Genomic DNA, 16238 nt, shown 5'->3' on the forward strand with positions numbered 1-16238 from the left:
CATTAAAATACTTGGCTATTTCATTAGTTACACTGTTACACAGTACCTCCAGACTCTCATAGTCTTTGTGTTTACACACTATTGATGTGTCATCTGCATACAAAATATTTGTAAAGTTAGGAGAACAATACTGTATATCATTAACATAAATCAAGAAAAGAAGGGGTCCCACGACAGAACCTTGAGGCACTCCATATTTGATATTAGTAATTTTAGATTTGTAAGACCCACTGTTTGTTTTAAGCAAGACAAATTGTTTTCTATTGCTCATATACGATTTTATTAGCTCATAGCCAGTTCCTCTGATACCCAGGTTCCACAGCTTGTCAAGTAATATGGTGATGTTGACACAATCAAAAGCTTTTTCTAGATCAAGGAACACTCCAGTTACATACTCCTTGTACTCTATGGCCGTTATTATTTTTTCTATTAATTGTGCTGCTGCTACTGATGTTGACTTATTTTTCATAAAGCCATTCTGATTTTCAAATATTAAATTGTGTTGACTCAGGAATGTCATTAGTCTAGTATAAATAACTTTCTCAACTACCTTAGAAAGTGCAGGTAAGATTGAGATGGGACGGTAGTTTTCAATTTTAGATTTATGACCTTTCTTGTAAATTGGGGTTACTTGTGCTGTCTTTAGACTATCTGGGAAACAACCTGATGCAATTACATCATTTACTGCTGTGGCCATGGCATAAGATATGTTGGCTATGCATCTTTTCAGTGTACTGATAGACAATGCATCATAGCCTGCTGATTTTGTATTTTTTAATGACATTACTATGTTTTTGACTTCCTTGTTATTGGTTGGGCCCAAGTATATGCTTTGTTTGATTGGAATGCCCCTATATCTATGCTGAAGATTCTTAAAATGGTCATTGACAGATTTTCCAACAGAAGAAAAGTACTCATTAAAAACATTTGCAATCTGACATTGACATTTCATGATATGCCCTTTATGGTTTATAGTAAAATCACTTGTTGATCTGTCCTTACAATCCCTAAAGCTATTTATTACTTTCCAAACAGCTAAACCTGTGTTAGTAGAGTTTCTTAACATTGTGGCTACATATTTACTTTTAGTTTCTAGCAGAAGATCTTTATAGTAAACCTGATAGTTCTTAAATTCTACCTTTGGTCTGTTATTATTGTTGTTATTTATCATTGCATATTGGAAAAGTCTAAGTTTCTCTCTTGCTGTTTTTACTTCACGATTTGTCCAGTTATTTTTTGTATCTTTTTGCAGTCATTTACTGTAAAGGTCATTTCTGGACATGAGACATTGAAGCAATACTAAAAATCTGATGAAAAATCACTGAAAGTAATGCTGTTTTTTTTTCACCCCATTGTAAGCTTTTCAGCAAACTGTTGAAATCTTTAACATTGTCGTCATTGGTGATTCTTTTTGTCACATATTGTTTCTCTTTTCTATTGACATGAAGATTTTCAGCTTCTATCAATACCTGTACTGCATGGTGGTCAGAAATGGCAAGCTTCAGAACTGATGCACTGCATGTAAAGTGGGACATGTTAGTTATAATGTTGTCAATGCATGATTTTACACTTTTGACCTCTCTAGTGGGCTCATTTATCAGAAATGTTAAGTTAAATTGAGCTAGTATTAGCATTAGTTTTTTAGATACAGAGTAATTGGACAGCAAGTCAATGTATATATCTCCAGTTAGTATTATATTAACCCAGCCATTTTTATTGCAGTGTTTACTGTCAATGACAACAAGCGGGTCATTAAGAACATCAAAGAAACTATCTAGGCTACCAGATAGTGGTCTGTATAGGCCTATAATAATTAAGTTCTCTTTCCCTCACTTATAATTAATTGCTGCTAGTTCTATTACACCCTCAATGCTGAAAGCACTTACATCTATTACACTATCTACTGAAGGCAGAGCAAAATATCATGGAAAGTGGCTTACATACACTAATTAGCTCGGCTGTGTACCAGTGTTCACTTATAACTAAAACATCAGGGTTATCAATTGCTGCAAAGGTATCCAACTCGTTGTGCTTATTGCCAAGACTTTGAAAGTTCTGCTGAATTAATCTGAAAGTGAGTTTGGATTGTTGAACGCTTGATGGACGTGTCACCCTACCAGAACGACTTATACATTTATCCAAACTACAAATATGAAACAAACAAAACTATTGTGATTCTGCACAATATTCCATAAATTAGTTATTACAGCTAGCAAAACCTGTAAACTATAAATTAGATTGTCTTTTGAAATGAGTTCTTGTCTTTTTGTTTGGTCTTTGTTTTTCAGACATAAAACCAAAGAGAGATTTATGACTTATCCATTTCATAGTTTTTTCAAACATGACTATTTAACCATTAAACACACACGCACACACACACACGCACACACACACACACACACACACACACACACACACACACACACAGTTTAAGCTCACTTGACGCATACTGGGCAAAACTGTTACTTTTAATTGTTGTAAACCTCCCTTCCCCTTATGTATGTCCATACTGTTGTAAGTAGGTGTGAAGTCATTAACTGAAAAGAATGTGAGACTTGAAAGTACTTTCTCAATCTTTTCAGAGTCACATTTTCTTTTGTAAAATTAAAGAATTAATTCAGAAAGACGTAACAATGCTGAAATGTGTGGAGGTAAAAATTCAAAATATTTTCTTATTTCATTTTGATCTTGAATGAAACTTTTAGTACCTGACATCTGTTGTTCATAAATTACAGTAACATTTTTGCTGTTTGCTGCATTGCATGTAACTGAATTCTTATTTGCCTATGCAGCATAATTTATTGTTTCCATAATCATACCGTGTTGCAGCTAACACATTTATGGCAATATTACGGTAAAATTTAATGTACTTCAAGTTTACTCTTTCTTTTGCCCAAAAATAATCATTAATGGGGAGGAAGAGGTATGGAAAAGGCAATTTAAGATATTGAAAGCAAGGAATAGTTGCCTATGTCACGAGAAGTACAGGTATTACTGTACAAAAATAAAACTCAGTAATGGAACTGTATGTTATAGAAAGGACAAAATTTCCCCCCTGTAATTGTAATCCTTCATCACACGATCATGATTTCAGACTATTATCCTGTTCTCAAGTGATAGCCCAGTATGAAATGTTTCAGTGCATAGTGTTCCTTTGTAGATGACACCATGTTTACATATTTCCTGTGCATGGCTGACATGAGGATAGTGTCTTCTGTAAAAAGAACAATATATGTTGATACACTTCATAGTAAGTTGTCAATTGAGAGGTTTTTGTAAGTTTCTGCCTTCTGACTGGTTTGATACGACCAACCTCTTCGTCTCAGAGTAGCACTTGCAACCAACGTCTATACTTATTTGCTGGATGTATTCCAGTCTCTGTCTTCCTCTATAGTTTATACCCCATACAGCTCCCTCTAGTATCACGGAAGTCATTCCCTGATGTCATAACAGATGGCCTATCATCTTATTCCTTCTTCTTGTCAGTATTTTCCATATATTCCTTTCCTCTACAATTCTGCTCAGAACCACCTCATTCCTTAACTTATCAGTCCACCTAATTTTCAACATTCGTCTGTTGCTCCACGTCTCAAATGCTTTGATTCTCTCTGTACCAGGTTTCTCACAGAGTGCCATAATAGGCCAAAATCAAGCATCATGATAAATAAACACATTCAATAACAATCCAGGAGGGAAATGTGATTTTTAATATGTTGATGGACTATGGATGCAAGTAAACAGAAAATAACTGGAACTGTGTGAACTGCTGTTACATTCAGATACCTGTCCTATTACTAGAGGAAAAGAGAGGATGGGATGAGAGAGAGAGAGAGAGAGAGAGAGAGAGAGAGAGAGAGAGTGAGAGTGTGAGTGTGTTTGAGCACCCAGTTAGCAGACCATTGATATAGTAATAATGTAGATTGAAGTATTAACCTGTGAGAAGAATGGTTTTTTGAGACATATATTAGATAGAAAAAGCAGCACAATACTGTAAAGTGTGTACTGGAGATTTTTCACTTTTGATGCAGTAAATTATTAATAGCATTTTAGAGTAATGAGCTGTGAGAAGTCTCATCTTAATAATGGTAAAACAGTATTTACAGTCTATGTTCATTTTAAAAAAATGTAATAACAAAGAAAATCGCTAGCCTACCCATACAAGCAGGCTATGTAAACAATAATGAGAGCAACATTTTAGGGTTGGTAATGATCAGGATGTTAAAATGGATGCTGTTTTGATGAGCAACATAATTTGCATGCAGATTTCTAGATTTTGTAAAAACTCCATGTAATTTTTGTACACTACAACAACAACAATACATCCATGCATTACAAATTGCAGTGCTTGTGTTCAGGCAACAGTAAAACAAAATGAAAATGTACCACTAAAGTGGTAATATATGATCAGTAGCATGTTAACTCTGTTTACAGAGAGAAGCACTTGTTCGTGAGCCTTAACTTGCGCCTTTTGTGTGCTCACTTGTCTTTGGCTCTTACTGGTGGCTTGGGCAGTGCTGTGCTGGGAAGACAAGCTAAAGCACTACGACAGTTCCTTTTCAGGTATTTATTTGGATTTGCAAGGAACACTTATTTGATCTTAAGTAACTATTTCTTTATTTTGGTTGCGATTACTGTGATTGTGAATTGAGATAGAAGCCCATTCACCACACTGTAAATGAATTGCTTTGAATGATAAATGTATCTTCCCTATGCACATTGTTAAACTTTTAAAAGTGTTATAAGAATGGAGAGTACTGTTCAGGCCAGGGTAATGAAAATAAAAATTCCACAAAGGTTAATTTGTAAGTATATTATTCAAAGAAAGCACATCATAATTTATGTAAAAGAACCTTTAGAACTACTGATTTTCTTCTAGTTCTAGTGCAGTAGAAAAAGAATGGAATCTTGAAAACTAATGAGCTTATTGGATCATTAAGTACACCTATGAAGGACTCTTAAATTTGCATCAGAGTGGTTAACTTTATATTTTGTGTATTGTTTCAATCGTGGCATTTTCACTATCATAAAATAATCAGTATCTCATATCTGCTGTTACAGGTTGGTTGACTTGTCAACCCCACCGTGTGTGGAGAAAATTATTAATGAAACACTTGCGATTGGTGCTCCAATGTTGCTTCCACCACTCAAAGAACGCATGGAACTCTTACATTCTCTACTACCTCAAGGGCTAAACCTTTCTAAAGGACAGGTAACACCTAGAAAATACTTGTTATTGTAGTTTTTGTCTGGTGTTATTTCCCTCAATGGTAACGGTATGCAAATCACACATTGCTATTGAAATATACAGCTTACCATTAAAATTGCAAATCTCTGAAGGTGGCATGCAACAAACATCAAATCGGCATGAAGTGTACTACATGCTTGGATATTCAAATGATTAGCATTCTCTCACAACCCCACAAATTAGGTAGGAGTAATTTCATCTACACTCTGTAGACAAGGAAAGATTATCCAGTGGGTTTCTCATTCAGATATCACATGTGATTCTTCATTGTTTTTGAGAAAATAGTGTTATGTCTTGTGTGGAAAGGAGAAAAATCTACCAGCACGTGTCAGACTTTGACAGTGGTAGAATCATGGCCTTTCAAGATTGCAATTCATCGTTCCACAATATTTCTACCCACATTGGTTGAACTTCCATGACTGTCATGCAAATATAGAATAGAATTCCATCCTGGATTTTCCATTGTTTGAATGTAGAATAGATGAGTTCAAGAGGGCTACACTCAATGCATAACCTTAACTGCTCCATACAACCAGCACTGGAGAGGACAGACATATTGTTCACTCTGCCAAGCAGGATCGTACAAAGATGCCATATAACTTGAATCAGAAAATGAGTTTATCTGCAGCAAGACAAGTATCTGTATGATCAGGGTAATGACAACAAGAGCACCAGCGACTATTAGCATGATGACCAATGTTATGGCTTCCTTGACACAGGAGCAGAGGAAGATACACTGACATTAGTTTATTTATCTATTTCATCTTGGAGCATTTTGCGTGTTATTGATGTCCGTAGTATATTCAAATTGAATTATGCATAATGGTATATACAATAATAAAGAATATAGTTAACTCATGTAGATTTGCGTACAAACGTACAGTGAGCATAAGTTAAAATTTTAGACCTTTCTTAGCAAAGTCAAAAAATTTCTCTATGGCATAGAAGGCCTCCTTTGTAAGCCAGTTTTTTACAACATTCCTCAAGATTTTTTATGAGGTAGTGGTGCTTCTGGCAGCAGTGCATTGAACAGTTTTATTTCAAGATATGTATAGTTTTTGTAAGTCTTGCTTAGTCTTGTAAAGGGTTGGTCAGTCTTTTCTTTGTGACATGTATTGTGACAATGGAATGATTGCCTTAATCTGGAGCTCTCATGGTTTTCTTTTGTGGAGACTAGACAACTAAGTATAAATAGTGATGGGACTGTCATTACACCCAGTTTCTTGAAAAGTGACCTACAAGATACATTGTTCTTGAAATACTTGCTACACATCTGATAGCCTTTTTCGGCCACATAAAAACTCGTTTTGTCCCAATGCATATGCACCAGAGCAGTATGCAGTATGTTATGTGGCCAGTAAAAAAATTTATAATAGTAGCTGAGCATCTTGTTTTCACACAAGCTCTAAGTTAATGTTACAGATATATGACATAATTAAGTGTACATAGAACCTGTGTGGAGGTTCCAACCTAATTTGTAATCCAAGGGTACACCAAGAAACTTAACCGACATACAATCACTGTTGGTATTGCTAATACTAAAAATAACATTTTTGGTTTTATTTTGATTCACTGTTAATTCATTATATTTAAACCATTTACTAGAAATTCTTAGGACAGCTTTGCTTTGATCCTTTAGATCCCCTGTGTCATTTACAGTTGCAAAAACGGTGATATCATCAGCATACAGAACAGATTTACATGGCTTGATACTAGGCAGTTCATTAATATAGATTCTAAAAAATAAGGGTCCTGGTACAGAACGTTGAGGCATGGCTCTTGAAACATCTAGAAATCCAGTGCTCATACCCAACACTAACAATGGACACAAGCATGTCACCACATTGTATTTTGAGATGAGTTATAGTTACGTGCACAGCTTCACAGTGGACATATCCATGTGTGGAGGGTCAGAGGAGAACGAACATTGCCAGATGGCATCCAGCATCATCGTACATGTTGAGCACTTGATGTGAGCAGAAGGGGTGCAGTTAGGTACACAACTTAATCACTTTTAGTTTGATTATCCGATAATTTGGACAGTGGGCACTACATTCCTGACATGTGGCTGTGCCCTATCTTCAAGGTCTCTGTGATATCTTCTTGCAAAACCACATGTTGCCCATGATGTCGTGACCTCTTTCTTTACAGGGGTATTAGGTTATTGCTCTGGTCTACATGTTCTCCAGATCTCTCATCCAGTGAAAACATGTGGTCACAAGTTACCGATAAACTGGCATGCCACCACTCGTCAGCCACAAGAACTGATTAACTCTGGCAAAGAGCAAATGTGGAAGGATTTAACCTATGTCTGTCATCAGAGTTCAGTTTGACTCAATGCCCAGTCACGTTAGAGTCCTTGTTGGTGCCAGAGGTGATAGCTCTGTGTGCTAAATTTTGCCCCTTGAACGACTGAAGAAAGTGGAAAGTGTCAAGTACTTGGGGAGTGTGATAGAGGAAAATGGAAGTAATGAGAAAGAGGTCAGTGAATGTGGCAGACAGGCAGAAACATTCATGAGGAGTGTTAGGAATGTGGTTCGGAACAAAGACGTCCCACAAAAATCCTTTCCCTGCCTGCCTAATCTAAAATGGGCTATACAACATAGACTATTCATATTACCACACTGGTCAATTAACAATATTAAAGAACATGGAATCCTACATCTTATGGCATATGTAATGCATTTTTGAGGAAAAAAGTGGACAAAGTATGTTCTTTTCCTGTACTCTTCATATATTAATGACTTACCACACTATATTCATGAAAACGCAAACCTAGTTCCTTTTGCTGTTGATACAAGTATAGTAATCACACCCAACAAGCAAGAATTAGCTGAGCAAATTGTAAATAATGTCCTTCAGAAAATTATTAGATAATACTCTGCAAATGGACTTTCACTAAATTTTGAGAAAACACAGTATATACAATTTTGTACAGTAAATGGCATAACATCATTGATAAATATAGGCTTCGAACAGCAGTCTGTTGCTAAGGCAGAATATTCAATATTTCTGATGTGTATATTGATGAGAAATTGAACTGGAAGAAACAAACTGATGATCTGCCGAAACAGTTAGGTTCAACTACTTTGGCAATAAACATATCAGAAAATTAGTTTACTATGCCTATTTTCATTCACTTTTTTCATATGGCATCATATTTTGGGGTAATTCATCAGTAAGAGAAAAAGTATTCATTGCATAAAAGCATATAATCAGAATAATAGCTGGAGCCCACCCAGGGTCACCTTGTAGACATTTATTTAAGGAACTTGGCGTATTCGCAGCACTTTCACAATACTTATATTCACTTATGAAATTTGTTACTAAGGCCCCATCCCAATTTAAAAATAATAGTGAAGTACACAGCTACAGCACTAGAAGAAAAGATGATCTTCACTATTATGGGTTAAATCTCACTTTGGCATGGAAAGGAGTGAATTATGCTGCCAAAAAAATCTTTGTTTTTTGCCAAATAGCATTAAAAGTCTGACAGAGTGACAACCAACATTTAAAAACAAATTAAAAGAATTTCTGAATGACAGCTCCCTCTGCTCAGTAGATGAGCATTAAGATATGAAGTAGTAACTGAAAATAAATAAATAAATAAAAGATGATGTGACTTACCGAACGAAAGTGCTGGCAGGTCGATAGACACACAAACAAACACAAACACACACACAAAATTCAAGCTTTCGCAACCAACGGTTGCTTCATCAGGAAAGAGGGAAGGAGAGGGAAAGACGAAAGGATGTGGGTTTTAAGGGAGAGGGTAAGGAGTCATTCCAATCCCAGGAGTGGAAAGACTTACCTTAGGGGAAAAAAAGGACAGGTATACACTCGCGCACACACACACACATATCCATCCGCATATACACAGACACAAGCAGTCTGCTTGCGAGTGTATACCCGTCCCTCCCCCCCCCCCCCCCCCCCCCCCCCAAGGCAAGTCCTTCCACTCCCGGGACTGGAACGACTCCCCACCCCCTCTCCCAAAAACCCACATCCCCCCGCCCCTCCCCCCCCCCCTCCCCCCCGATGAAGCAACCGTTTGCTGCCTACTCCAGTCCTGTAACCCGGAAGGTGTACACGATCAAAGGCAGAGCCACATGTGAAAGCACCCACGTGATCTACCAACTGACCTGCCTACACTGTGATGCATTCTATGTGGGAATGACCAGCAACAAACTGTCCATTCGCATGAATGGACACAGGCAGACAGTGTTTGTTGGTAATGAGGATCACCCTGTGGCTAAACATGCCTTGGTGCACGGCCAGCACATCTTGGCATAGTGTTACACCGTCCGGGTTATCTGGATACCTCCCACCAACACCACCCTATCCGAACTCCGGAGATGGGAACTTGCTCTTCAATATATCCTCTCTTCCCGTTACCCACCAGGCCTCAATCTCCGCTAATTTCAAGTTGCCGCCACTCATACCTCACCTGTCATTCAACATCATCTTTGCCTCTTCACTTCCGCCTCGACTGACATCTCTGCCCAAACTCTTTGTCTTTAAATATGTCTGCTTGTGTCTGTGTATGTGCGGATGGATATGTGTGTGTGTGCGGGTGTATACCCGTCCTTTTTTCCCCCTAAGGTGAGTCTTTCCACTCCCGGGATTGGAGTGACTCCTTGCACTCTCCCTTGAGACCCACATCCTTTCGTCTTTCCCTCTCCTTCCCTCTTTCGTGATGAGGCGGCAGTTTGTTGCGAAGGCTTGAATTTTGTGTGTGTGTTTGTGTTTGTTTGTGTGTCTATTGACCTGCCAGCGCTTTCGTTCGGTAGGTCACGTCATCTTTATATATATATATATATATAAAATAGAGGAAAACATTCCACGTGGGAAAAATATGTCTAAGAACAAAGATGATGAGACTTGCCGAACGGGAGCGCTGGCGGGTCGATGGACACGCAAGCAAACACAAGCATACACACGGGGTTCAATCTTTCGCAGCAAACGGTTGCTTCATCGGGGGGGGGGGGGGATGTGGGTTTTGGGGGAGAGGGTGGGGAGTCGTTCCAGTCCCGGGAGTGGAAGGACTTGCCTTGGGGGGGGGGGGGGGGGAGGGAGGGACGGGTATACACTCGCAAGCAGACTGCTTGTGTCTGTGTATATGCGGATGGATATGTGTGTGTGTGCGAGTGTATACCTGTCCTTTTTTTCCCCTAAGGTAAGTCTTTCCACTCCTGGGATTGGAATGACTCCTTACCCTCTCCCTTAAAACCCACATCCTTTCGTCTTTCCCTCTCCTTCCCTCTTTCCTGATGAAGCAACCGTTGGTTGCGAAAGCTTGAATTTTGTGTGTGTGTTTGTGTTTGTTTGTGTGTCTATCGACCTGCCAGCGCTTTCGTTCGGTAAGTCACATCATCTTTGTTTTTAGATATATTTTTCCCACGTGGAATGTTTCCCTCTATTATATATATATATATATATATATATATATATATATATATATATATATATATATATATATATATATATATATATATATATAAAAAGAAAGATGATGAGACTTACCAAACAAAAGCGCTGGCAGGTCGATAGACACACAAACAAACACAAATATACACACAAAATTCAAGCTTTCGCAACAAACTGTTGCCTCATCAGGAAAGAGGGAAGGAGAGGGAAAGACGAAAGGATGTGGGTTTTAAGGGAGAGGGTAAGGAGTCATTCCAATCCCGGGAGCGGAAAGACTTACCTTAGGGGGAAAAAAGGACCGGTATACACTCGCACACACACACATATCCATCCACACATAATATGTCTGCTTGTGTCTGTATGTGTGGATGGATATGTGTGTGTGTGCGAGTGTATACCGGTCCTTTTTTCCCCCTAAGGTGAGTCTTTCCGCTCCCGGGATTGGAATGACTCCTTACCCTCTCCCTTAAAACCCACATCCTTTCGTCTTTCCCTCTCCTTCCCTCTTTCCTGATGAGGCAACAGTTTGTTGCGAAAGCTTGAATTTTGTGTGTATATTTGTGTTTGTTTGTGTGTCTATCGACCTGCCAGCGCTTTTGTTTGGTAAGTCTCATCATCTTTCTTTTTAGATATATTTTTTCCACGTGGAATGTTTCCCTATGTTATATATATATATATATATATATATATATATATATATATATAAAAAGAAAGATGATGAGACTTACCAAACAAAAGCGCTGGCAGGTCGATAGACACACAAACAAACACAAATATACACACAAAATTCAAGCTTTCGCAACAAACTGTTGCCTCATCAGGAAAGAGGGAAGGAGAGGGAAAGACGAAAGGATGTGGGTTTTAAGGGAGAGGGTAAGGAGTCATTCCAATCCCGGGAGCGGAAAGACTTACCTTAGGGGGAAAAAAGGACAGGTATACACTCGCACACTCGCACACACACACATATCCATCCACACATACATTTGTGTCTGTATGTGTGGATGGATATGTGTGTGTGTGCGAGTGTATACCTGTCCTTTTTTCCCCCTAAGGTAAGTCTTTCCGCTCCCGGGATTGGAATGACTCCTTACCCTCTCCCTTAAAACCCACATCCTTTCGTCTTTCCCTCTCCTTCCCTCTTTCGTGATGAGGCAACAGTTTGTTGCGAAAGCTTGAATTTTGTGTGTATATTTGTGTTTGTTTGTGTGTCTATCGACCTGCCAGCGCTTTTGTTTGGTAAGTCTCATCATCTTTCTTTTTAGATATATTTTTTCCACGTGGAATGTTTCCCTCTGTTATATATATATATATATATATATATATATATATATATATATATATATATATATAACGTGTGTGTGTGTGGAATGAAAACTGAGGTTAAACTGACACATTCCACATCATTACAAAATGTCATATTGATAATCTGTGGAACAAATATTAATGCAATGTAATGTTACCTCTGACCAATGAAACAAAAATTGATGAACTCTAGTTCCCCAAAAAGTATTGAAGAGTGGTATCAAACAGTTAATAAGGACTGCAAACACAAGTGATAAAGTTGAGTATCTCTCTGATGTCCCACATTGCTGATTTGCACAGCCACTCGAAATGACTTTAGATACATGCCTGGTAGTTGCCTTTACATTTCCCTGACCCTTTCTTGATGGCTTTGATTTCTCGGATATAATCATCACCGAATATGACGTTTATCCCATATATGAGAATTGTTATAAGTTTCCTTTGTAGTAAATATCAGTTTCTGCTGCTGCTATTGCCATTGTCATCAGTTTGGAGAGTGATTTGATCCATGACTTCAAGTTAGTGTTTTCCAAGGATTTTCGTACATGCATAAGTACTGTGCCGCACATCCATTTGGACCTGCATACTTTGTTCAAGCTTTGATCACCCATTACAATTTTTATCCCCACACTTTGTTCCATTACTGAAGTAAACATTCCTTTATGCCACAGCTTGTACCCTCTCAGTCTATTCATTTTCTTTCTATTCATGCTGTGCCCTTTGATTCACTACCTCTTCATTAGTTAGTGGTTCTACCCATCTAATCTTCAGCATTCTTCTGTAGATTCTATTTTCTTCTTGTCTGTACTGCATAATGTCCAGACTTCACTTTGGTAAAAGCTACACTCAGATAAATACCTTCATAAAAAGACTACAGAGCACTTAAATTTTTATCAGATGTTAACATATTTCCTCTTTCCAGGATAGCTTTGTTTGCTATTGCTAGCCCACATTTTATACCCTCTTTACTTTTACCTCCTTTAGTTATCTTGTTGCCCATGTACTGAAACTCACCTAATACTTTTGCATCTCATTTGATAATCTAAACCCCTTAGCATTAGCTGAGTGAATTGATTACCCCTAATTACCAAAGTTTGGCTTTATTCCTGTTCATCTTATACCTTATTTTAAGAAACTGTCCTTTAGTGTCTGACAGAAATACAGATTCCCCTCCCTATGGAGGAAAGGTCAGAGATATTTGAGCTCCATAGAGTGGCTGCAGCTTGCTACCTCCGAGGGTGCTACCTGAACTGAGCCTGTCCATTGATGTGAGAGTCCCTGTAAATACCAAAGACCTGGATTTGTGGGGCAGTAGAATGATTGACCTTATCCATGTTTACTTTTTTCGATTCAGATTGCTTCCTAGATTTTTCTCAAATGCTTATGACAATATCTGTCACACCCTGGGCTTTGCTTCTGGCCAGCTGTTCACTTTGTGAACTTTGCTGTCATCAACCACAGAAACTGCCTGTTTCTTCTACTGCCACTGTGACTGGTGAAAAACTGTGTTCTGCCTATGCAGAACAGGATGGAAAACCATCCATTCTGATTGCTGGTCGTCCAGTTCCTTTTCTGTCTCTGATAATGTTGCTGGCAAACCTTACAATTGAAGTTTTGTTTCCCTCAGCTTCAATTCCCTTTCCTGATTACTCCTCCATTTCATTTACTGATGTGTCAATGTACAGGTTGAAAATGGGAGATAGGCTACAACCCTGTCTTACTCCCTTCTCAATTATGCCACCCTTTAATTTTCTTTGTCCCTTATAACTGCAGTCTGCTGTCTGTACAAGTTGTAGCTTACGTTTCACTCGCTAAATTTTACCTCTGATAACTTCATACTTCGAAAAAGTATTCAAGTCAACAACTTCAAAGTCTTTTTGTAAATCCACAAAAATTTTAAATATAAGTTTCCCTTTTTTCAGCACTGCTCTGCCAAGTTATTCTCACAGGCTCCTATCTTCCGGCTCATCTTCACCCTTATCCTTCCTATTGCCTTCAAGTTTATTTCCATCTATATATTCCATGTGCCTTTCAGCTTTTCCCATCTTCGCTTAGTACTGTTTTGCCATCTGAGCTCTTGGTGTTCATACACGTTTCTCTTTTCTCCAAAGGCAGCTTTAATTTTCCTGTAAGTGGTATCTACTATTCCTATATTCATATATGATTCTATAGCTTTGCATTCCTTTACTACCCTTTCCCAATTCATCACTTTGCCGTTCATGTCAATCTTATTTTTTTAATATTCCTTTTTTGCTTTTCATATTTGCTGCATTTTTATATTTTCTTCTTTGGTCAGTCAAAGTTAATATCTCCTGTGTTATACAAGAACATCTTCGAGGCCTTGTCTTTTTGCTTAGTTCATCTTCTGTTGCCTTCCCCACCTCATCTCTTAAAGCCATCCATTCATCTTATATTGCATCAGTTTCCCCTGTTTCAGTTACCGGACCAAATTCAGGTAGAATGTGTCGGTGTAAAAGTTGATGTGCATGGTGTTTGGGGACAGAAAGGGTGTTCTTCTCATTGAATTCCTACCCGCGGGTGAAAGTGAACTCTGATCATTACTCTCACTGCAAGAATTACAACTCACCATTCACTACAAGAATTACTGGATGCTTTACAGTTATTTTATTGATCCACAATAATGCATGGTCATATCACATCTACATCCGCACTATGCAAATGTTAAGTGTGTGTGTGTGTGTGTGTGTGTGTGTGTGTGTGTGTGTGTGGTGTAAGCTGCCCCTCCCCCCTTTACATATCAGTTTGCTGAAAATGTGTCAGTCTGGCTGTTTGATAATTTTAAAGACATCGGACACCTCGGTTAGCTGGTTTGTTGAGAGGTAAACTTACTCCCAAGTTACATGCATCGGTAGTTACTCTCAACCGTGTAGCCTATGATACATGCCTTATCTACTCCTTTCACACAACACAAAAATGTGTTTAGGTTATAAATGAGGGAATATACTTGAATGGAACACTAGATTTTGTTCGATTATTGATCGTAAATCACTTTAACACAGATTCAAGTTACACTTGCACTACACTTGCATATACTCATAATTCACAATATAAAATGATTTAATTGGATAGATAAAAGATCTACTCAAAGGGGCAGCAGAACACACACATAAAAGACTGTTGTGATTAGCAAGCTTTTGGAGCCAGTGGCTCCTTCTTCAGGCAGAAGGGTTGAAGGGGAAGGAAGAAGGGTGAAGGAAAAGGACTGGAGAGGTCTAGGAAAAGGGGTTGATTTTGAGAAAGTCACCCAAAACTGCAGGTCAGGGGAGACTTACCATACAGGATGAGAAGGAAAGACTGATTGTTGGGGACTGCATCAGATGAGATTTGAAAACCTGAGAGCTTAAAGGTGGAAGACAGGGTAATATGCAAACAGAGATTACTACTAAAACATCATGCACGAGTTAATATGAGTGAGAAGCTAAGTGCATTGTACATAAAAGAGGTGGTGGGGTTTTAGTTTTCTACATCTTTCATTGTCTTTCCCATCTATTTTTCATGTCTGTTATGTACAATGCACTTAGCTTCTCACTCTTATTAACTCATGCATGATGTTTTAGTAGTAATCTCTGTTTTGCATATTGCCCAGTCTTCCACTTTTAAGCTCTTAGGTTTTCAAAACTTGTCCTATGCAGTCCCCAACAATCAGTCTTTCTTTCTCATCTCATATGGTAAGTCTCCCCTGACCTGCGGTTCTGGGTGACTTTCCCACCTAAATCTACCCCTTTTCCTAGACCCCTCCAGTCCTTTTCCTTTGCGCTTCTTCCTTCCCCTTCAACTCTTGTGCCTGAAGGAGCCACTGGCTCCAAAAACTTGCCAGTCACAACATTCTTTTATGTGTGTGTTCTGCCACACCTTGGTGAGTACCGTATTTACTCGAATCTAAGCCGCACCTGAAAAATGAGACTCGAAATAAAGGAAAAAAAAAAATTTCCCGAATCTAAGCCGCACCTGAAATTTGAGACTCGAAATTCAAGGGGAGAGAAAAGTTTTAGGCCGCACCTCCAAATCGAAACAAAGTTGATCCATTGTAATATGAGACACAATTTAGGTTGAATGAGTGACAATACAGCTACAGTAGTTCGGTTTGAGTCGTAAGCTTAGCAGTTAAGCTGTACCAGGTAGCCATTGCTATGCGTCAGGCGCTCCGTCCGTATTTATAAGGGTACCCTTCCTTTTTCACGTGCTTCGTCTGGTTTGAATCGATTTCCTTATTTTGCTTTGATCTGATAAGTGCCGTTTTCTT

At 38.5% G+C, this 16238-nt stretch overlaps 1 protein-coding gene across 1 annotated transcript in view; it reads left to right on the forward strand.

The window, feature by feature from the left end:
• Positions 1 to 16238, forward strand: part of LOC126198416 (probable E3 ubiquitin-protein ligase HERC1) — a 747204-nt gene that overhangs the window by 140023 nt on the left and 590943 nt on the right. Inside the window, exons 11-12 of the mRNA XM_049934719.1 lie at positions 4432 to 4560; positions 5059 to 5209. Of these exons, the coding sequence (XP_049790676.1) occupies positions 4432 to 4560; positions 5059 to 5209 (280 nt within the window). The remainder of the gene's footprint in view (positions 1 to 4431; positions 4561 to 5058; positions 5210 to 16238) is intronic.

The sequence above is a fragment of the Schistocerca nitens genome, chromosome 8 (assembly GCF_023898315.1).
Source record: "Schistocerca nitens isolate TAMUIC-IGC-003100 chromosome 8, iqSchNite1.1, whole genome shotgun sequence".
Lineage (NCBI taxonomy): Eukaryota > Metazoa > Arthropoda > Insecta > Orthoptera > Acrididae > Schistocerca > Schistocerca nitens.